We start from the raw sequence: 24,436 nt of genomic DNA, 5'->3' as shown, positions 1-24,436 counted from the left end.
TTGTGTGTTTTCTTTCAGTAGACAAAAATCACAGCAGTTTAAAGATTTTGTCTTCTTTTTTGTAACTTTAGAATCAAGCAACATGCCGGGCGGTGGTGGCGCATGCCTTTAATCCCAGCACTTGGGAGGCAGAGGCAGGCGGATTTCTGAGTTTGAGGCTAGCCTGGTCTACAGAGTGAGTTCCAGGACAGCCAGGGCTACACAAAGAAACCCTGTCTCGAAAAACCAAAAACCAAAAACAAACAAACAAACAAAAAAGAATCAAGCAACACTTCAATTAAAATCATCATCATCATCACTGACTGTTACGATTTCCTTGCATCATGACTTCTCTTTCCATCATAACTCAGGTTTTCTAACATGTGTCACAAGTGACTGACTGTACCCCCTGAGCCATCTGGGTGGCTGTAGGCAGCACTTTATTCTATAAAATAGAGTGTTTACATCAGCCAAGCAGAGGATATTGGTTTTATGAATATTAGAAACAAAGAATAAAGAAAAACTGTAAGGAAAAAACCTAGTAAACCCACTAGGCAACTCCTAAATCCACTAGGCCTACTGAGTGATGGGAATGCCCTGCATGGTCCATGCCCTTCTGGAATTGTTAGTGTTCTGTTCCTAGCATTGATCTCAAGGGTTCTTCATGTCAAGTGTGGGACCTACACCCCTAGCTACAGCTCTATACCATTTTTTAAATAAATGGGCACAGGGTCTCACTATGTTAGCTGGCCTGGAAAGCACTATCTACCTGCTTCTACTTCCCCAAGTGCTAGGATTAAAGGTGTGTGCTACCATTCTGGGTTCCGTACTATGTCATAATGATTTGAAGGGCTACCTTTTATATTCCTGATAGTTAATATGTTTTTAAAATTAATCTTTATTTTAATTTCAGGTGCATAGATGTTTAGCTTATATGTGTATGTATATGTACTATGAGTGCATTGCCTGTATAGGCTAGAAGAGGGTGTCAGATCCCTTGAGAATGGAATTACAAATGGTTGTGAGCTGCCCTGTGTGTGCTAGGAATTGAACCCAGGTCCTCTGGAAGAGTGGCCAGGGTTCTTAACCACTGAGCCATCTCTCCAACCCCTAATATTTAATCTTCATTGTCAACCTGTCTGGATTTAGAATTACCATTGGAATTGCATACCTAAAGGTATGTCTACCAAAGTGTTTTCAGAAAGCTTTAAAAGGCAGTGCCACTCTGAATGTGGGTAGCACTCTGCCTTGGGGGCCTGGATTGAGATGAAGAGTATGAGGAACGTCAGCCTGGATTGTTTGTTCTCTGCTTCTTGACTACCATTGCCGTGTGACCTTCAGCTGTGCTCCTTCAGCCAAGCCTTTCCTGCTGTGAGCCAAAGTACTTTATTCTCAAGTTGCTTTGTCAGATATTTTCTCATAGAGAAAAGAACAAGTACGCTTTGGGCATCTTTCTTTCCATTTAGTACTGATCAGTAGAAGTCTGTGCTTTTGCCTTGATGTGGCACTTCTGGGCCTTGGCACTAGGTATGAGAAGACCTGGTTAGAATACTAATAGTGAGCAAGAGAAGCAGTATCTTTTTTCCTGTTAAACTTGGCGCTTGCTTTGCTGCCAAAGGACTACTTTACTTTAAGCATATTGTTAAACTGTAAGCTTAATTAGTTTTGGGCAGTGTCCATGGTTGTTTAATTTTACCAATAAACTTTAATTAAATCTTGTTTTAGTGACCAAGTATTTTCTCTCGAGGTATAAAAATAAAGCCAACTTTCATAAATGGCAAGAATTTTGCTGATGAGTTTTTCCTCAGTATGCTTATAAAACAACTCATTTCAATAAAGCTGTTTAATAAGCAGAGTGATACATAGAAACATGTGTGTTGGTCCTTTGGGCCTTTATGCACTTCCTGCAAATGCAAGTTCTGTTTGACTGATCACACGTTTCCGGGTGGGACCCAGCTGCAGCTCCCTAAAGAGGTGTGGAGATCTTGACTGGAAGAACCTTTAGATTTAGGTCTTGTTTTAAATTGACTGACAACCCCAGCAGCTTAGTTTGCATAACTTCTATTCACATAATTTCTTAATTTCTTTAATAGCATGGCCCATTTTAATGTTTAAGACAGAAGACCTTTGCCCATTAAAATGATTTCACTGCAGATAGTCTTGGGACTTTGAATTGTTTCAGACAATATTGTTTTGGTGATTTCTAGGGCACTGCAAAGGTGTCTTCTCACAGACACCACACAAAGGGCTCTTTTAGGACCAGCCCATTGGAAGCAGCTGCCACCCTGCAAACCTTATTTTTTGATGACCTTACCTTCAGGAATGCCTTTGGAGGAAGCAGCCTCATGTAGTTGTTATAAGCCTTCAGTGAAGTTCATCATAAGTCTTTTCCAGAGAATTTTGGTTAGTTCCTTCAGTTTTAGCTTCTGAATGAATTGTTCCTAGTAATTGGCAAAAAAATTGTTTTATCCCTGACATCCTGTCCTGTGCCTTTGTAGTTAGATGAACAGTTTCCCATTGTTGCTCACTGCGCTTGTCTCCTCCCTCTGTACCCTTGCCTCTGTTCTGTTCCTGTGTCATTGCCCTACAAATGCCCTTGTGAGTGCTTGAAGGTTTTTGCTGAGCTCGAATGGGTTGTCTGGTAAGCACTGTAGTTGTATTAAAAACTGTGTAGAGGGAGGATGCAGTGCTGGGTAGTGTTTGTGAAGTTAGTCCAGTCCACCCCAACCCCCAATAGTTTACTTTGAAATTGAGTTTTGAACTCAATTTTCAGGAGACTTTTTTTTATGTTTTTTTTTTTTTTCTGCCCTTTCACCAACCAGCTATTAAATTTGGAAGTTTTATTTTCCTTCTTTAATATATTAAATATATATGAACTTGTTAGAATTAAAGGGAAGATTTACAGGTTTAAAGAAAAGAGTTGTAGGTTTAGTGTTTTGAATTTCTTTTAAACAAGTTGTTAGAAGGTTGTATTCTTTGTATTTATCTTTCAAACTCAATATATGAGTTAAGGAAGTAACAAAGGTCCTGTTTTGTGGCTAACCTGTGCAGTAACATTACTTCCAGAAGCAGAGTGATTTCCTTTTTCTATCATCAGAATGTTCTTGGTAAAATTCTTTTAGATTTTGACAGTATGTTGTCATTCTGGGAAGTGGTTTGCTGAGTATTTCAGAGTGGCAGACACTTACTTCTAGAGAGTACCCTAGGAAGTTAGAGTTGGTCATTAGACCTATTCCCTTCCGGTATGAAGTATTTTGATCCTTTGAAAATAAAATGTTTTACATTTGATGCTCAGGTCATTCCACTTGAACAGTATTTTATGACTATTTTCTTGGATTGTATATTTTGACCTTCATTTAAGAAATAGTGGGTTACGTGAGTGTGTGTGTGAGTGTGTGTGTGTGTGTGTGTTATACTCACATTTGTGAAAAGCTTTGGGTTCTGTAGAAGTGCTGCTAACAATATGAGGAAAACTTATTGAGATTTTATTGCTGTTTAATTGAGTCTGCTTTTCAAGTGGAGGTTGTACTTGTACAATAATAATTTCTTGATCTCCTAGATTCTATGCTAAATACTACACATATGTTTCTAATTTCCACTACAACTCTGACAAGTAGATAGTATTTTTCCTTATCATGTATAGGTAGAACTTCTCCATATCTTCTTCCCCTTGCAGTATGAGGAAAATGATCCTCGCTTTTTAAGAACTAAGGACATGCTGTGTGTCCAGTAATGTTCATTTAAGTGTGATATGATTTAGGTTGAAGACTTGGAGAAGAGCTAAAGTTCTTGCTACCATTATTACAATTTTACAGTGAAAGAGCCAGTATCGAAGGCCACTCCCACTCCCTTGTAAGTGGTAGGGTTAACATTTGTACTGACTCAAATGCTAGAGTTGTTGGTAGCTTTTGAGAATTTGAAAGACTTTTAGTATAGATTTCAGTACCTCCTGGTTTTTACTGCTCTCACTGAAGATAGCGTTGTTTGTATTCTTTCTGATTCCTCACTTTGTATCTCTGTCACCTTCCTTCCCAGTCACGAGCTTGCTTGCTTTCTCACACTGGGGTTGCTCGTACCATTCTGTGCCAGTGTTCTCATGACAGAAGTGAGTTAGGCTGCTGCTGTCATTGGCTTCCTCTCCTATTTTCCTCTTGTTGATACTGTCATTATATTTTCATTATTGTGCAAAATAACCCAGGTACTGATATGTTTATAATGATTGTAAAATAATTCATAGTTGTAATTAAGTATCTAAATTATAAAAGCGTTCCTTAGTGATTTAAAAAATTAGGAAAGAAAAAAATCTTTGGTTCTTAGTGATTTAACCAGAGGATTATATAGGGTAAATTTATGGAATTCATTTTTATTTTTTTGCTTTCCAGAGCCAAATAAATTGCCTGAAACTCTTCTTTCAACCTGTTACTAGTTTGCTACTATTGGCAGTGTGGTTAGGAAAGAACATTGTGTTTGTCTAACTGGCCAGAATATCTTTCCTTCGTAGACTTGTTGGAAACATAAGATGAAATTGAAGTGTGATATGATTTAGGTTGAAGACTTGGGGAAGAGCTGAAAAGTTGATTGGTCATATCTGTCACTGAGTTACTGCTAACCAGGAAAACGTTTGTTTTACAAGATTTTGTCAAACACACATAGGGTTTCTCTGTGTAGCCCTGGCTGTCCTGGAACTTACTCTGTAGACCAGGCTGGCCTTGAACTCAGAAATTCAGCTGCCTCTGCCTCCTGAGTCCTGGGGTAAAAGGCACCATTGCCCAGTTCATTAACTCTTCTTCAACAAGTATTAAGCATTTGTAGCTTTCTAATTATATTCTAATGAAGCACTGTGGAGGTTATACTTGTACAACCTAATTAGTGAAGTTCTGGGATGGAAAAGGCCTATATATGTTGCCTATATTTTAAAAAGACATTCTTGTAGGAAGTAATTAAAATTATTTTATAAATATTTAAAGATATTAATTAAAATAAAAAAGGAAAAATTTTTATTAGTGTATATTAATCACACATAATGGATTTCATTATAACACTTTGATACAAGTGTAGAATGTGTTTTGATCATAATCACCCTGCCCCACTCTCCTCCCACTGATCTTTCCCTTCCCAGTTGGCCCCAGGAAAGTGACTGATTCTAAGTGACTATTCTTTGTAAGATGTGACCATTATTAGACCCTGTCAGAAAGAGTTGCTGCCTCCAAGTGATGCTGGTATTAGGTAGGAGGGCTGGGAAGATGGGTGTGGGAAGAGAACCAGCAAAAAAAAAAACCCAGCATATCTGCAAAATAATTAAAAAAAAACTTTAAATTTTTTTTTTTTATTTTTAGTTTATTAGGCAGGATCTTGTTGTATATCCCTGTCGGGAGTGGAACTTTTTATGGTAGATCAGGCTGGCCTTGAATTTACAGTTATCTTCTTGCTTCTACCTCTTAAGCGCTGAGATTACAGGCATGTGCCACCATGCCCAGCTTGGAATTTTTTTCTTATAGATGTGTATGTGTATATGAGATATAGCCATAGCTATTATTTGTGGAACTACTTTTTTTTTTTTTAACCAAACTCTTAAGTGTTTTGTATATATAAATATTTTGTTGAATATACATATATATTATATATATATATATTATATATTTGTGTGTGGGGTGGTGATAGATGAAGAGATCTCACATAACCCAGGCTGAGCTTGAACTTGCTACATAGTGAGGATGACCTTGAACACCTAATTTTCCTCTGTCTCAGGTGCTAGTACTACAAGGTCCATGCTACCTTACCTGGTGTAGAACCTACTTTTTTTTTTTTTTTTTCCCATGTAGGGTTTTTCTGTGTAGTCTTGGCTGTCCTAGAACTCACTCTGTAGACCAGGCTGGCTTCAAACTCAATTAACTTGCCTATGCCTCCTAAGTGCTGGAATCACTGCTGTCAAGCTGAACCTGAACTTTAAAAAAAGATCTTTACTATTACATTTCGTGCATGTATTGCATGTGTGTATGTATGTCTGGGGATGCATTTGTCTTGGTGCCATAGTGGAGGTCAGAGGACAACTTGTGGGAATCTTGTGGGTTCTGGGGTAGAACTCAGGATGTCACGCTTGGTAGCAAGAATTTTAATTCACTGAGCTTTCTTGCTTGGTGTTTTGGCTAGACTACCTGGTTGGCTGGCTATTGAATTCCTGGGATCTGTCTGTCTCTGCTGCTTGATGCTGGGATTTCAGGCATATGAGGTCATGCCTGGCTTTTTTATGTAGGTGCTGGGGATTCACACTTAGATCCTTAGGTTGCAGAGCAAACACTATTAACTACTGAGCTGTAGACCTAGCCCAGTACCTGTACTTTAACTACTCTCCTCTTTGTACTTAACTGTCTTTCATTGAGATTGGGAAATTATTTGTGGAACTGTGAGTCCTTATAGAAAAGAGCTAAGTAGCCTACCCATACCTCTCTGCCTACAACAAAGTGAAACATATTTTCTTGTTTGTTTATTTTCATTTTAGCTGGCTTCAGCCAAATTGCTTGAAAGTGACAGGTTCTTACAAAAACATAATTTTCTGTATTTTAACACTATATAATTTTTTCTTTTGTACTAATTTGTTGCCAAAGTTCAACCCTCAAGGATATTGTTCAGTAGGGTAACTGTTTACTCGGGAGTTTCAGATAACCAGCCTATAAATCAACAATAGTTGACTTTTTAGAAATGGTTGTAGATGCTTATCTGTATTTTCAAGCTCTTAGAAGGAAATAAATATTTGATTCTGTTTATACATTTATATTTTAAAAGTCACCTGTATCTTAGATATGGATTTTAGTAACTTATTTAAAGAGAACTAGAATTTAATAAGATTCTGGAATTGGTTATTATAGTTACATTTTCTATTTCGCCTAAACATTTAGTGATTTTTATTTTTATTTATTTATTTATTTAGGTTTTTTTTTTTTTTTTTTTTTTTTTACCGAGACAGGGTTTCTCTGTGTAGCCCTGGCTGTCCTGGAACTCACTCTGTAGACCAGGCTGGCCTCGAACTCAGAAATCCACCTGCCTCTGCCTCCTAAGTGCTGGGATTACAGGCGTGCGCCACCACTGCCCAGCTGTGATTTTTATTTCATACATATTATCTCCAACTCTATAGAATAAAAATTCCATGTACTGCAATCTGTGTTCTGAAATACCTAACATGAAGGAGCAAGGGATAGAGTGGTGGTAGGGGTCTCTGTGACCACCATGGCCTGCAGAATAATGATTTGTGAGAGGCAAGAAGTTTGGCTCAGTACGACTAAGTAGCCAGTATTGGTTCAAACTTTGGGAGTCTGACCCCAAGTAAGTTATTTTAGGCATATTTAAGCATAGCACAATTTGGAGAAAAATTTTCTGGTAATAATTAACTAGGTTTCATATGCTCAATAAAGCTTAAGGCATGACTGCATCAGAACTCTTTGTAAAGTTCATGTGATATCTTCCATAAAGATGGGTTTTATAGATTGACTGCTTGTGACACCCTCCATAAAGATGGGTTCTATAGATTGAGAAGCTCATGATAGAGAAGTGTCTTGGGGAGGATATGGTGTGGTCTCATCCACACTGCACAAAAGGGACCAGGCTATTAACCATCTCAGCTCCCAGCCTTCAGGGCAGATAACAGGTTATGCATCCCTTCCTTTGAAGGAACAACCTTGTGTATTTAGTGTTTCTGTTCCCCTAGTGTTATTCTGTGAGCACAAGACCCTCTGTGCCTCCTGCAGGGTAGAGTATGGTTGTTGTGATCTAAGTCCCAGATATCCTGAGAACATACAGGAGGATGAAGTATACATTAGGAGACTGGAAAGGAGACAAGATAGGACTAGGCATTATGCCTCCTTTCTTTCATCCTCTCTCTTTGTACACATGTATGCACACAGACTATAGACCATCTAGGTATACTATATAACATGCAGTACATACATATTAACTGTTATTTTCCTTTATGCCATTTGCAACTATCTCTTCTAATCCTTGGCTTATCTTCATCCTCTTCTTCATTCTCTTCTCTTGGAAAGAGCAGAAAGTTCTTAATTATGAAGTACAAGTCTATAATATTTGTCTTCAATCAATGAATTTTTTTTCTTGCCTTATTTGCACAGGCTATTTTCTTCAGAATAATGTTGAGGAGGAATGATTCAATTAGACATCATTGCCTTGCTTGGGACTTAGGAAAGTAAGAGTGATCCTTATTAAAGAAAAATCTATTTGGGGGCCAAGTGAGATTGCTTAGCTGGTTAATGTACATACCATCAAGCCTGACAACCCGAGGTCAATTCCTAGACTCCATATGGTGGGGAGAGCGGACTCACACACTGTGGCCTCTACATCTATACCCCCGTAGATATATAATTACAGTAAACACCAGTAACAAGTAAATGCAGTGGAGTTGGGTGTGGTGGTGCATACTTCTAATCCCAGCTCTCCTAAGCACAGGATGATAAATCAGCATGTTAAGGCTAGCTGTAGCTATGAGACAAGTCTCATGCAAGACAAAACAAATAAATTTTAGAACTAGATGTGATGCCACATGCTCTCCTGAGGGTGTAGAGTCAAGGAAGATGAGGAGTTTAGAGTCATTGGCATTGATTAGAGTAAGGTTCTAGGATCTGAGGGAGATGGCTTAGTGGATTTAGGGTATGCCATGGGAACACAAAGACCTGAGTTTGGATCTCTCACAGCCACATAAAAATCTGGGCACAGCAGCAAACACTTGCAGCTCCATTGCTAAGGAGGGTCACTGAGACTGGATGGCCTGATAGTCTAGGTGAATAGTGATAACCAGGTTTAGTTGAGAGATTCTGTCCCAGAAAACAAAGACATGAAGTGTCAACCCATGGCCACTACATGCACATGTATTTATGTGCACATATAACACATACGAACATGTACACACATACTAAGGTATTTCTGCTTTAATCATTGATAGGTTAGTATAGTTTACTTTCTAGATCTTTAAAAAGGATTTATTATTTTACGTTGTATTTGTGGGGGGGTATTATTTTTTAAAATGTGTTTGTATGTGGACGTGAGTGTTGGTGCCTGCAGAGGCCAGAGACATTGTATTTTCTTGGAGCTATAGTTATAGGTCGTTGTGAGCCATCTGATTGATATGGGTGCTGGGAATCAAATTCAGGTCCTATTCCAGTAACCTCTGAGCCGTATATCTCCTTTGTAAATCCCACCCCCACCCCCCCCAGGGTTTCTCTGTGTAGCCCTGGCTGTCCTGGAACTCACTCTGAGACCAGGCTGGCCTCGAACTCAGAAATCTGCCTGCCTCTGCCTCCCAAGTGCTGGGATTAAAGGCATGTGCCATCACACTTAGATTAAGTATATCTTTATTGCTTGCAATAGACTTAGTTATTTGGGTTAATTTAAACTTCGTTTTTTTGGTTGTTTTTTCCAGAATAATCATGAAATTCAAATTTTTCTTCTATTATATAGTTCTGGGTTTTTTGTTTTTTTGTTTGTTTTTTGTTTTGCACATTCATTGCAGCGTGTTTTGTTTTTTCTAGACAGGGTTTTTCTGTGTCGCCTTGGTTGTTCTGGAGCTTGCTCTGTAGACCAGGTTGGGATTAAAGAAGTGCACCGTCACTGCCTAGCCTATTCTGGTTTAAAAAAAAAAAAGTGTGTGTGTGTGTGTGTGTGTGTGTGTGTGTGTAAATAAATTTTATTTTTTATTTTATGTTCATTGGTATTTTGCTTGTAAGTATGTGGATGTCAGAAGTCCTGGAGCTTTAGGTACAGACAGTTGTGAGCTGCCAAGTGGATGCTGGGAATTGAATCTTGGTCCCCTCGAAGAACAGCTAGTGCTCTAACCACTGAGTCGTCTTGTCCAGTCCCAAAAATGTTTCATAAATATGCCTATACATACACATACACACACACACACATACACACACACACACACACACACACACTCTCTTTGTGGCTTACAACTTCCTCATTTTCTGAGGTCTCTAAAACAAGATTTACCTTTTTGCTCATAGGTATCACAGTTCACTTCTTATTCATTGAATTAATTATCATTTTCATGCTGTTACTTCAACTCTGAATCATTTAGTGAAATAGATACTAGTTTTACAGACTCAGAGAATGAAGATCAGGATCCTGTCCTGGATAATCTTCCTGAAATGAACATAAGATAGTTAAAGACAAAAGTGTAGAACTAGAACTAGAACTAGAACACTGTCTGCTGTCTTCAGTTCTAGCCCTAGTCCTCTTTGGATTAGATCACTGCATTTGTTTCTTCTGATGACATCATACTATCCTTACATATATTTTCTGGTGCTCAGGAATCCAGGCAGGACTTGCACGTGAGCCACCCTCAGTTGCTGTTCTACCTTATTTTTGAGCTAGGTTAGCTGGTTAGGATGTCCTAGGGATATTCTTGTCTCCTCTTCTCCAGCACTGGGATTTCAAGCACATCTGGCTTTCTGTCTGGTGCTGAGGACCAAACTCAGATCCTCATGCTTCTGCTGCAAGCACTTTATAGACTCAGCCATCTCCCCAGATCATCACAACTGTATTTGTTGTAATTGTCTTCTTCTTTTTTCCTAATTTTGAGATTGCCAGCCTCCTTTTCTTAAATATAAAGTTTACAGAGAAGTTATAAGAAATAATAAGATGAAATCTCATATACTGTTTTTTGTTTTATTTTTTGTTTCATTTTTTAAAATAGGATCTCATGTAGTCCAGTCTGGGCTAGAATTTTCTGTGTAGTTAAGGATGACTTTTCTGACCTTTCTATCTCTGCCTCTCAAGTGTTAGGATTATAGGCACATTATTTAGCCAGTGTTAGGGAATGATCCCAGGGTCTTATGCATGGTGGGCAGATTCTGCCAACTGACGTGTTTCCTGCCATTCTCGTGCTCTTCAGTGAGAGGCATCTGTTGTTAACATTTTTCTGTATTTGTTTCATCTATGTACTCTGTTTGTATGTGTTTGTGTATACATATATACATAATCTTTTCTTTTTGAGCCCTTTGAGAACGAGTGGCAGACATAATGTTCTTTTATACTGAAGTAGTTCAGTATTGCCTAAATTTTTTTATCTTTAAAAACAGATTATTAGAGCCACATAGGTAGAAATGCCATTTATATTCTCATGTATCTTCAGTAGATGATACTAGGGAATGACTATGCGAGTTAGGACTAGACCTAGAAGCAAGCATTTCATTAGGAGTGGAATGTTTTTGCCATCAGTGTTTGCCTGAACCATTTTGACTGCCTCTCTTGTCTTTGTTGTTTTTTGGCTGTCACTTTAGTTTCTGACATACCTAACTAGTGTAAGAACTTACTGCTTTCCCCACATAATGCTGCCATTCAGAGCCTGTGAATCCTTTCTGTCACGGTCTGTCTTCCCTTTGCCCTCTGTGCTTGGGCATGTGTCATAGGGTAGGCGGGGTTTCAGTGAGTGCCTCATGTGGGTACTGAAAACCCCACCTGCCTGCCAAGTCCCTTCTGCTGTGAGCCAAGTGGAGGCTTGGTACTTGTCATTCCTTTGCAGCAGTTGAGTTGAAGGAATGCTGCAGGGCTTGTTGGAAGTCGCTGAGTGGCCTTGAATATAGTTTTCAGGAGGGATATGTAGAGAAGTGAGGATCTTACAGTCTTTGTAGGAGATCTGGGTTCCTCCTGGTTCTCCATTAATCAACAGACAATAGATGTTGATAGTTTTTATGAGTATCACTGTGATGAGGCTTTGGGAATACTATAATAAGATACATAATTAAGTGACAAATATTATAGCCACCCAGTTCCAGCTCTGCCACATACCAGTTAGGCAAGTTGATGTCTTTAAGTCTTAGTTTATTATTCTGTAAAGCTGAACTAATAGTATCTACCTGATAAGCTATTGTGAAGATTAAATAAAGAATGTCAGTATAGTGTCATCATATGCTTGATACTAGATAGTGTTTTATTTTATATAGTCATATATGATACATGGCTGATACTATATAAAACAAAAAGAGAGTAATAAAAACATAGTAAATAGAGTGACCAAGTCAATAGAATGACCATACAACGTATAACCAAATACTTTAATTGTGATGTGTAGATTATGAAGATTATAAATAGCCCAGGAATGTAGAGAAGAGGAGGAATAGTCTTATGCAACCAATTAATATTCCTGTACCTCTGCTTTTTCACTGGACACACTGAAGACAGAGTCAGATGGTAACTAGATAATGATTAAAACCTCAAAGAATTTTTGCTTTTTGTTTGTTTGATTAAAACAGGGTTTTGATATAGCAGAGGCTTGAGATATTTGAAATTTAGCACTTTGGCTAGGTGTGGTTACACATACCTATAATGTGAGCACTTTGACAAGAAGGAGGATTGCTGGAGGTTTGAGATCATGTCTGTGTTGTAAGTTCCAGGCCAGCCAGGGCTATATATCAAGACCCGTCTCAATAGAAATGTGGATCATTGAGGTGACTCAGAGGGTCAAGGCATTTGCTGCCCAACCTAATGACCTGGGTTTGATGCCGGAAACTTATGTGATGGGAGGAGAGAACTGACTCCTGAAAGTTGTGCTGGATGTGGTTGACACACACCTTTAATCCTAGTGTTCTGAGTTTGAAGCCAGCCAGGTCTACATAGAGAGTTCCAGGCCAGCATGGTGAGCCCCTGTCTCTCAGATGCTTCCTTCCAGGAATGCTGCTTGATTTGATAATACTCACTGTTGCCTCACAGACATTTTGGTTAGTTGAAGCCAAAGGTTGGTCAATGGATGACCTCTCATTCTGGGCCCCTGTAGATAATTTCAAGATTTAAGTGATTTATAACTCAAATTATTTCTCTGATCCTCTGGCAAAATATTGCTTAAACAAATTAGTAAAACAAGGCAAAGATAAAGCAGAAAGGCTTGTCTTTTGGACTGGATATTGAAGATGTATGGTCTAGGGACCATGATCGAGTCTCTGGGAAGGAGCCTCCTATGGAGTCCAGACTGCTGATGTCCCCCTCCCCCACCTGTAACCGGGGTTTTATAACCATGCATGGAAGGCACCTAGAAAAGTGCTTTAATAACAACACCCAGAAGACAGACTTCCTTGCTTGGCATTTGCTATCTTAATGATTTTTGGTGTTGTTTTTGTTCTTTCTTAGCTTCATTCTTGAAAGTTTGTGTTTGGTTTTTATTTTAGTCCAGTTCAGCTTTCATCTTCAAAATTTAAGAGAAGTTTTCCATGAAAGTAAAGCTGCCTACATTTCTTTTTTTCCTTTCGTTTGGCATTTCCCTTTTTTGTTTCTGATTCTCTCTCTCTCTCTCTCTCTCTCTCTCTCTCTCTCTCTCTCTCTCTCAGCATTGTTTGTCAAGGTTTCAAGTTTATACTGAGAGGTGAGGCAACGTTGATCTTGGCAGAACAGTGCAAAGCCTGTAGAGTCATTAAATGACGTAAGCTTTTGATTTTTTTTTTTCTTTCTGTTAAAGCTCTCTGGCACAGCTGGCTATTCTGGTCTCAGAAGAAAGAAGAGACTCTCTTAAGATCTGGTAGAGAGGATAGAAGAAATTTGGAATACAACTAAAAGGTACAGCAAGGAACATCCACAGCAATCCTACTGAGAACCCAGACAATCTTCTTGCCTTTGTGGTGACTTTTCAGTTGTTGAGAGCTTGAGTGTCCCTAGAGGATGATGAGACGAGGAGGCAGTAAGAGGGCGAGGAGGAGTGTGCTGGGTTCCCGCCTCTTCCTCCAGTCTTCAGTCCACAAGAAGCATTGTAAAGAGGGCTGAAGAACAAGCTTGACTTGGTCCTGGATGCTGTTGACTTGAAGATTTCATCTGTCTCCCCAGGACTTTGGGGAGGCAGTTTCAGCAGCATAGAAGGAAGCAGCACTTAAGGACTTCTCTGCGTTGGTCATGGGCCAAGTTACATTTTGAACAGTGGGGCAGGTGAAGGACAGCTTTGGCACCTGGATCTAAGGAGACACCTGAATTCCCTGAGTTACAGATGTGATGTTTAGGCAGCTATAAACTCAGCCTTTCAACCTGAACAACTTTCTGGAATCTGGGGTTTTTTTTTTTTTTTGAGGACTTCAAAAGACACAGGTTCCTTCCAAAAAGATATAAAGCCCTCCTTCCTCTCCCCCCCCCCCCCCACCCCCCACTTTGGGCTAATGTGAACAATAATGTCTTGGAAAAGAAATTACTTTTCTGGAAGCCGAGGTGGTGTTCAAGGGATGTTTACACCTCGAAGCTCAATGTCTATTGCCCCCAGCAAAGGCCTCAGCAATGAGCCTGGGCAGAACAGCTGCTTCCTCAACAGCGCCCTGCAGGTAAGCCCACCTCCTTCTTTGTGTTGGTAGTGCTGAGTTTGCAGACTTTCAAATGTGAGTCTTGATGGCTCCCAAGATCATATTTTACATTTATCTGTATGATTTTATGCAAAGCTTTTTATCTTTTCAAATGTCAGTTACCTAATTTGTTGAATTGGAGATTAATAATGATAAAAGTATTAATTTGTTTTAAAATTTTTAAGCTGTATCTTGAGAATAGTCTCTCTCTCTCTCTTTTTCTTTCTCTCTTTCTCTCTCACATGCCTATGGTCTGATGTATGTGGGTGCACATGTGAGTGTCAGTTTGCTTTGGCGATCCTCCATCTCTGCCTACCCAACACAGATCACAGGCAGGGCTGCCATGCACACCCAAGATTTACTGGGTACCAGGGATCTGAACTCTGTTCTCTTGCTTATGCAGCAAGTAATTGGCCAACTGAGACATCTCTTAAGCTCCAAATATTGTGTTACTTTCAGGTGGTAGAAACTCTAGGTATGCTGTAGCCTAGTTTTCCAGAGCAGTTTTATTTTTTCTTCAAAAAGATTATTTTTATTAAACTATGTATGGGCATGTGTGTCTGCACGTGAGTATAAGTGCTCTTGGAGACCAGGGGTCTCCTGAATTATAGAAAATGTAAGCTGTCAGGTGGGTGCTGGGAATTAAATCTGGGTCCTCTGGAAATGTGGGAAATGCTTTTAAGTACTGCACCATCTTTCCAGATACAAGTCTCCCCTCTTCCCTTTAAAGATAGCATCTCACTGGGTATCCCTGTTGGTCTAGAACTCTATGTAGACCAAGCTGGCCTTGAACTCATAGAGATCTAACTGCTTCTACCTCCCAAATTCTGGGATTAAAGGTGTATGCCCCCATAACTGCCTCTTTATTCTTTTTCCTTTTTTGTTTGTCTTTATACATATAATATATATTATATATAATATGTATGTATTATATGTATTTTATTTTTAATTTTTGTTCATTGGTGTTTTGCTTGCATGTATGTCTGCATGAGGGTGTCAGAAGCCCTGGAACTGGAGGTACAGACAGGTTTAAGCTGCCCTGTGGGTGCTGGGAATTAAATCTGGGTCCTCTGAAAGAACAGCCAGTGCAGTGCTCTTAACTACAGAGCTGTATCTTCAGCCCCTCTTTTTTTTTTTTTTTTTAAAGACAAGTTTTTTTTTTTTTGTTTGTTTGTTTTTTGTTTTTTGGGTTTTTTTTGTTTTTTTTTGTTTGTTTGTTTTTTTTTCCCTGGCTGTCCTGAAACTTTGTGTAGACCAGACTGGCCTCAGACTCAGAGATCTGCCTGCCTTGGCTCCTGAGTGCTGGGATTAAAGGTGAGCACCACTGCCTGGCTATTTATTTATTTATTTGATGTATTGTGCCATTTTTTTCTAGCAAGGAAAACTTTCTTAGATATTAGGGTTATTTTATTTAAAAATTTTTTTTGTTAATTCATTTTTATGTGTATGGATGCTTTGCCTGCCTGTATATGTATGCATCATATAGATACAAAGCCTGTGGAGACCAGAAGAGGGTGTTTGATCCCTGGGACTGGTATTATAGATAATTGTGAGCTGTCTTTTGGGTGTGGGAATAGAACTTGAGAAGGTCCTCTGCAGCCAGTTTTTAATGCTTAGTCATCTCTACCGCCCCAATATCATTTAAGTTTTTGAAAACTACTTTTATTACATTTATTTATTTGTTTGTTTATTTACTTATGTATGTGTGTTGTATGGTATAAGTGCACTTATGTGTTTGTGTATGCACCCATGTATGTGTACATGGAGCCCAGGGGAGACATTAGTGTCATCTTCTATTGTTCTGTACCTTATATGTTTACAAGTTGCTTAGTGAACCTGAAGCTTTCCGTTTCAGTTAGGCTAGTTAGCCAGAGGGATCAACACTAGGTTCATGAGCATGTGAATCATGCCTAGTTTTTATGTGGGTGCTAGGGATTTGAACTCAGGTCCTCTTGATTTCATACAAAGTGTTCTTACACCCTGAGCTATCTCTCCTTAGCTTATAATATTACTTGAGGGGGGGAGAGAGAGAGGGATAGAGAAAGGGAGGGAGGGATGGAGGGAGAGAGGAGAAGGGGGGGGGGAAGGGAGACCAGATCTTGCTGTATAGCTCTCGCTGGCCTGGAACTTGGTATGTAAACCAATGTGGCTTCTTAGCACAGAGATCCTCTTGACTCTTAGAGGTTTGTGCCACACACTCAGCTGCCCGCTGTTACTTTTTATCCTATTAACTATTTAAGGAATTGTCCTATTTAATCCTATTTAAGGAATTGTCACAAAGGTAAAATTTTTATATTATGGTTCAAACTTCTAATACAAATTTAAAGGTATTCATCCTTTTCTTGTGGAAACCATTCATTTTGTACCATTTATTGATGAGTTGTTCCTTTACATGGAATCTGGACCTTACGTTTGCTAACGTGCTCTATCACATGACGAATCCCCTAGTCTAATTCTATAGTTTTTAATCTCTAAATTTCTTCTTTAACATCACATTTGATTTTTGTCATAGGATATTCTCACCAGGTGACTTTTATTTTCTGTTCAAATGATTGACTTTTCTAGAAGATGTTCGTTTGTCATTCTTGTTAGATATTATATCCCAGTTTTCTCCTTAGATTTAAAAAATGTTTTAAAAGTTCTCTTTGTGTGTGTGTGTGTGTATGGGTTTGTACACATGAATGCAGTATGCTTATGGAGACCAGATAAGGATGGTAGATAAGGATGGTGGATCCCCTAGAACTATAGATTGTTGTGAGCTGTCTTCTGTGGGTGCTAGGAACCAAACTTTGCAAAAACAGTATGTGCTCTTAACCATTGAACCTTCTCCAGCCTGGATGCTTCACCTTTTTTTTTTTTTTTTTTTTTTTGAGATTTGTTTTAATATTATAAGAATGGTCTTTTGTTCTGAGAGTAAAGATTTTTTTTTTTTTCTGCATTCAGTTCCTGTTTGCTTGAATTCCTGACTTTAAAGTTAAAGGTTGTTTGTAGGATAATGAGTTTTCCTCTTTTTTGGAAGGTTTTGTGGCACTTGGACATCTTCCGCCGTAGCTTTCGGCAGCTTACAACTCACAAGTGTATGGGTGATTCCTGCATCTTCTGTGCTCTCAAGGTAAGCTCCATAAAGTTGTCTCTTCTCAGCATCTTAGGTTGCCAGATTGGTACTATTGAGGAGATTTGGTTGATTAGGGCAATTCTTTTTAAATAATTCTTTTTTAAAAAAATTATTTATTTATTTATTTTATGTATATGAGTACACCATTGCTCTCTTTAGACACACTAGAAGAGGGCATCAGACCCCATTGCAGATGGTTGTGAGCCACCAGTGGTTGCTGGGAATTGAGCTGGGAAGAGCAGTGTTCTTAACCACTGAGCCATCTCTCCGGTCCTGATTAGGGCAATTCTTAAGAACTTGTTACTTGAATTATCTTTTTGCAGTTTTTAGCAAAAATGAATGTGATTATTTTGTTTTGAAATATTATTATGCAGCTAGTATTCTATTCTGAGACAGCTTGCCAGAAGACTTCTCTTTGATGTGATAAGATACTGTTCAAGTGTGCTTCTCCTTTGCCTATTTACTTCTAAAGCTAATTCTAAATTTTCCTTTTGAAAGAACAAATAGTTTTTAATGGAATCAGTTATTATTGTTAAAACTAAATTTCAGAAATTTATTGTTTCATAATGTTTCCCATTAGGTTTTCAAAAATTAAATTTTATTTGTTTTGTGTGAGTATGTGCCATGACACTTGTGTTGAGGTCAGAGGACAACTTTTCAAGAGTCCGTTCTCTCCTTCTACAATGTGGAAGCTGGAGACCTGCATTTGATTCCCCTCCCTCCCTCTTTGTTTCTCTCTCTCTCTCTCTCTCTCTCTCTCTCTCTCTCTCTCTTTCTTTCTTTCTCCCTCCTTTCTTCCCTTCCTTTCTTCCTTCCTTCCTCCAGTGTCTTACTATGTAGCTCTGACTGGCCTGGAACTCACTATGTAGACCAGTTTGGTGTCTAGAGATTTGCGTGCTTCTCTTTCTCCTATGTGCTGGGATTAAAGGTGCTCACTTTCACATTCAGTTATATTTCTTTAATTCCTTCAGATTATATTTCTCTAATCTGGGATTTGTTTGTCCTGTCTTTGGTCTCTGCAAAAATAAAGGGTTGGAATTTTTTGTCAGAAAAATAGCCATCCAATATTCAGAGATTTAAATTCTATGTTATTTTGTGGTTCCATGATACTTTATAGAGATAATTCTCTATTTTTAAATCCCCTCCTCACATTGTTTCTTTTTTTAAAGTTAGAGGAATGTTTGGTACTGTTAATAAGAACTCATTTTTGGGGGCTGGAGAGATGGCTCAGCGGTTAAGAGCACTGTTCTTCCAGAGGTCCTGAGTTCAATTCCCAGCAACCACATGGTGGTTCACAACCATCTGTAATGGGGTCTGGTGCCCTCTTCTGGTGTGTCTGAAGAGAACAATGGTGGCATACTCATGCATAAAATAAATAAGTAAATCTTTTTTTTTTTTTAAGAGTTATTTATTTATTATATATGAGTACACTGTAGCTGTCTTCAGACACATCAGAAGAGGGCATCAGATCTCATTACAGATGGTTGTGAGCCACCATGTGGTTGCTGGGATTTGAACTCAGGACCTCTGGAAGTGCAGTCAGTGCTCTTAACCACTGAGCCATCTCTCCAGCCCAAATAAGTAAATCTTAAAAAAAAGAAAAAAAGAACTCATTTTTGCTAGTTATTAGAAACATATTTGTACTTTTTAATGTTTTATCCCATTAAGTTTAGCATACAAAGTTTTTATCTCATAGTTTTCAAAATAGGAAAGTCTAAAGTTTCTTTTGAAGTATGCTTTAACATTCTGCAAATTACGTGAAGTCAGATTTGATTATGTTGGAACATAATTGCTCACTGTCACACACAGACACTTAAATACAAAATAACCTCGACGACATGTTCCTGGATGAGTTCCAGCTCCACACACCATGTTTAGATGAAGGATTCATCCTCTTAAGCATCACTGGGATGTGCGCTGGGATGTGCACCCTGGTTTTCCTTTGAGTACAGAATTTTACCTTTTACCACCTCAAGTGCTCTTGCCATGGTCTTATGGGAATGCTTTAGTAGATGTCTTTATTATTTTTGTTTTCTCCTTTTAGTTTCTTAGCATCTGTCAAGAGTTTTTGGGTCTCTTGAGTTCACTAAATCTGTTGTATCCACAGTGCTTTCAGTTGCTTCATGGCGGTTTCTATATTTATAGTCTTTTTTTTTTTTAATTTTTTGGTACAATGATTTATACTATTTTCCCCTGTGTCAATTAGTATTACATGTATGTATTAATTTCAACTGTTAGTTCTGAAATGCAAATACCTAGTAATTTTTGTTTGTGTCAGCAAGAGACTCTGGGGAAAGGTGCCTGCCATCAAGCTTAAGATCTGACTTTAATCACATGACCCATTCTGTGGAAGGAGTAATGAGCTCCCACAAGTTGTCTTCTGACCTCCATACACTTGCTGTGGTACAGTTGTACCTACACAGATGCATGCACACACATACAAATAAATTAATTGGTTTAAAAAGTTTGGTATCACTGTATCATTTTGCTTACTCTGAACCTTGATGCCTGTCAAGTCTGATTTAACAAATAGAAGATTGTGTCGTACCAATTATTGTTTCTTTTCAAAACCCAACCTATTCCCATCTATTATGATTAAATGATTTTTCCTGATCTAAGTTGTCATCGCCTGTAGCCCAGAGTCCTTTTTATTGTTCATGTTGGATTGCTCTTGTACCCCCTTTCCACAGGGGATAACTTTACTTTGGTGTTGGCGTATTCATTTGTCTCTGTTCTGGAGAGGAAATCCGTCCTCTGTACTTAATATGCTACAAAGATTTTGTTCTTCTTCCAGGGATTGTACTAGAGGTTTTACAGTGCCAGCATGTAGGACAGAGTACTTTTTGTTATAGGCAAAGAAGAATGTTGCTTTTGATTGATTAAATTTAATTTTCTTCAATTAGTGACTTTAAAAAGAAGAAAAGAATCCTGCAGTATAATGTGAGAGCTGGAGGAGAGCGCTTAGTGGGGCAGGATGCTAGGAGGGGGCAAATTTTATATTTTAAGATGTCCTGAAACCTCAGTATTTAGGGGCAAATTTGAGAATTTAGGGGAAAATAATCCTTTAGTATCTTTTGAGTAGTACCATGTAGCTATTTCCTTTTGAGTACTGAAAGATTAGCACATGAAATAGTTATCTTGAGTTCGAGGCCAGCCTGGCCTAACGAGTGAGTTCTAGGACAGCCAAGGCTATACAGAGAAACCTTGTCTCGAAAAACCAAAAAAAAAAAAAAAAAGTTATCTTTATTCCTAGTCTTTTCTAGACTATAGCAATGGAAGGTTCCTCATTATCCTTCATGGCGAATATCAGAGAGTAAATCTATTATCCTGTACTATTTAAAGGAGAAACTTGGATTTCTAGTATGCTCCCTAGAAATTGTATCTAGTAAGAGTCTACACATAAGGAAATAAGTCTTTATGTCTATTCAATTCGTATGTGCTTGTTCTTCCTTCTTTTTTATTTTATATATGTGAATACACTGTTTCTGTCTTCAGACACACCAGGAGAGGACATCCAATCCCATTACAGATGGTTGTGAGCTACCATGTGGTTGCTGGGAATTGAACTCAGAACAGTGTTCTTAACCCTTGAGCCATCTTTCCAGCCCTAGCTTCCTTCTTTTGATTACCTATGAATGTGAGCATAATTGTGTTGTCCTTTGAGTAGTTGTCTTGATTCTTAAGTCCTCCTAAGCTGTGGATAGTCTTCATCCTTTTTAGAATTTGAAGTTCAGATTACAAGTTACTCAAATAGAAGGGTTTGACTACAAGGAAAAAAAAAATAGAAATCATGATTAACTCTTTCCTTTCCAGAATTCATGGCAGTTTAAAACTTAACACAGACTTAGAATGTTTGTACATATCCACAAGGATCCGTTTGCTCTCTCAGTGCAGTAAATGGATACAATTGATCCTGATGATGTCGGTAATTTGTGATGACCCTCATCTTGTGTTATGGGAAAGTTAGTAAATTACCCATTGAATTGTATAAAATGTAAATATCAGTTTATGATTTTTCACTAAAAGCAGTGCTGTGTTCTGGCCCATCTTTGTATTCATTGTTTTGAAGTTTTGTCTCTTTCTACCTCTGTCTTTGAATGTATGGAAATGTCTTTCTTTCAGTGCATAGCAGCAGGAATAACTGTGATAAGTAACTTCATTGATCTTTATCCTTACGATTCTAAGACCAGAAGATCAAGTTATCAACTGAGTATAAATAAAGGCTTAAATTTACCAGTAGATATGATATTGATAACTATTTAAAGGGAATAATATAGGCTATGTGGATGCTTTTGTAATTAAGAAGTCTAGAATGCAGTTCTTTATAGTCAAGGGAGAGAATCCCAAGGAAGACAGTAGGCAGTTGTTCTTTGTGTTCTTTAACATTGGATCATATTTTTATACTTGGGCCTGATGGTACATGTCTATAACGCCAGCATTCAGAAGCTTAGGAAGGAGCAGAGTTGTGAGTTTGAGACCAGCTTGGTTATGCAGTGAGTTGGAAACTATCGTGGGTTACATAGCAAAAAGACATGCCCCTCCTAAGCTTCTATTAAACTGGATGATATTAAGGCATTATTATTACCTGTTTGGTAAAAAAGAGCTGTTGGGCAGTGGTGGCGCACACCTTTAATCCCAGCACTTGGGAGGCAGAGGCAGGTGGATTTCTGAGTCAGTCTGATCTACAGAGTAAGTTCCAGGACAGCCAGAACTACTCAGCGAAACCCTGTCTCGTAAAGCCAAGCCAAGCCAAGCCAAGCCAAGCCAAACCAAACCAAACCAAACCAAACCAAACCAAACCAAACCAAACAAAAACCAAAAAGAGTTCTTATTTTTTTAGAGTTCTATTCTGGAGTCTGCATAGGCATATTCCAAAATGTCTGGCATGTGCCTCAAATGATGGGGGCAGGGAGGTCTAGGATAAGTGATACAGGCAATCAACACAAAGGGAATTAAATTAACTACAAATGTAATTATTGATGGATTATGGACACATAGAAGCTGGTCATCCTATTCTGTCTGATCTTGATGGAGTTCAGATTTTTCTGTAACAAAATGTGAAAAATCTTTTGTTGGCATATCTGGTGGCAAGTGGTTATTATGCACATGGCCTTGCCCTATCTTGAAGAACTTTCAGCATTTTTTCGTCACACAAAACCAGTGAAAAAAAGATTTTTTTTTTCTCCATCCATTGGCAGGCCTCAAGGACTAACTTCCTTACCTTTAGAGGCTTATATTTACAGACTAGATTGTCTACATTTAGGTTCTTTGATTTCCAGGAGGTATAGGAAAAGAATGATCATGAGAACCAAATACTAAACAAATTGGGAAGCCCAGAACAGAATGGGAATTCTGAAGAACTGAGCAGAGAGCACATAGGAGGCAGAAGGCTGTTGCAGGAGGTATTGCTGGCCCGTGAGAGAGGGGAGTTGGACTACTCTCTGGAAGACATTCTAATATCTTGGCACTTGAAGTATCAGAATCAGTGAGAACATTTTCTTCCTGAACCTTACTGTCTCTAATACTTATGAATTATTTTAGATGTAAAGCTAGGATATTCTGAGAGAAGTATAAAAAGCTGTTTGTTCTCTGCTTAAAAGCAAGAGTATGTGGTTTTTTTTGGGGGGGGTGGGAGGGGGAGTCTTAAGGAGCGGCTGCATTTCTGCATTTGCAGATGCCAAAACACAAAGATGTTCTGTCTTCATGGCACTTCTGTCTTATTTACATGACTTTTGCTAATCCAAATAATGATGTGCTCACATGGACAGAATTGTCTGCTACTTGATCCAAGAGAGACGGGTGGAGAAGCACCTGTTTTTAGTCATTAAAGTCTTGTTGCTTTTGTTCTGCATCCAGGAATATAGTTAACAGATGAAGGTAATTTACTATTTCATAAATGATAAGGACCTTTAGTTTCCTCATGTAAGGAAGTGTAGACAGAAATCTGAAAGGTATGTGATTTTTGGCTTATCAAAATGGAATTGTTAGGAACCCACAAGGAAAGATAGTTCTTAGGTTTGAATCTTTTTGTCCTTTTTCCTACTGTAGAATTCTGCAATTGGAATAATACCAGGTTTTGTTCCTTATTGGTGCTGCCACCTGTTCTTACTGCTGAACTAAATGTTCTTGGCTTTCTTGGTGTGAACAGGATCTCCCTCTGGGAAAGGTGGGAGGAGGGTGAAAAAGAGAACAGGAGGAGGCCCGTTCCAGCCCCTGTGCTCATGTGAGAGAGACACACAGGGGTTAGTGTGCTCCCTAACAGAGGGGCTTTGTGCTTGAGCGTCTTGCAGAGTTATAGCTCCACAGATGCAAGCTAGGAAGGCTTAGGCTGCTCATCCCTAATGCAGTTCTTCCTAGCGAGAGCAGAGCAAGACTGATGTTAATTAAAGTAAGAAAATAAAGACGATTCAGTCAAAGTGGATGGGGGAAGGCTGCCTATCATTAATTAAGGGATGAGAAAAGAACACAGCGTGGAGACATTGATGCTCCTGGAAACAAGAGCCAGATCTGTTGTTGCCCATCCACTGGGTGCAGACAGAGCTCTGACCTTAGGCCTGCCCTCCCTCCCTCCCTCCCTCCCTCCCTTGCTTTTTCGAGACAGGGTTTCTCTGTGTAGCCCTGGGTGTCCTGGAACTCACTCTGTAGACCAGGCTGGCCTTGAACTCAGAAATCTGCCTGCCTCTGCCTCCCAAGTGCTGGGATCAAAGGTGTGCACCACCACTGCCGGCTTAGGTCTTTTCTTTCTGTGCCCAAACCCTAATTACTTGAGGTCATGGGAAAACTGCTTTTCTTTCTTTTTTTTTTTTTCCCCCTTTTTAAATTTATTTATGTATTTTTGAGACAGGGTCTTTGCTTTGTGGCCCAGGCTGGCCTCAAATTAATGGCATTCTTCCTATACCAGCTTCTAGAATACTAGGATTATACATACCAGCCACCAAGTCAGGGCCCAAGTGGCTTACTATAGTTTCCTAAGGTTGCTGTATATTTTCTGCCATGCATTGGACAGAATGTAATTTCAGTAGGAATG

General features: G+C 38.8%; 1 protein-coding gene across 10 annotated transcripts in view; it reads left to right on the top strand.

Moving 5' to 3' along the window:
- Positions 1-24,436, top strand: part of Usp54 (ubiquitin specific peptidase 54) — a 93,106-nt gene that overhangs the window by 20,786 nt on the left and 47,884 nt on the right. For 8 of the 10 annotated variants that reach the window (XM_076931210.1, XM_076931209.1, XM_076931213.1 and 5 more), the window contains exons 1-3: positions 2,534-2,620; positions 13,433-14,276; positions 17,314-17,406. In XM_076931210.1, coding sequence (XP_076787325.1) covers positions 14,130-14,276; positions 17,314-17,406 — 240 coding nt within the window. In that variant the 5' untranslated portion in view covers positions 2,534-2,620; positions 13,433-14,129. Of the gene's footprint in view, positions 1-2,533; positions 2,621-13,432; positions 14,277-17,313; positions 17,407-24,436 lie in introns of those variants that run through there. The other 2 variants (XM_076931207.1, XM_076931208.1) reach the window with 1 other exon arrangement.

This window comes from Arvicanthis niloticus, chromosome 3 (assembly GCF_011762505.2).
Source record: "Arvicanthis niloticus isolate mArvNil1 chromosome 3, mArvNil1.pat.X, whole genome shotgun sequence".
NCBI classification, from domain to species: domain Eukaryota; kingdom Metazoa; phylum Chordata; class Mammalia; order Rodentia; family Muridae; genus Arvicanthis; species Arvicanthis niloticus.
The sequence above is the reverse complement of the archived record's forward strand: the minus strand, read 5'-3'. Positions and strand labels throughout refer to the sequence as shown.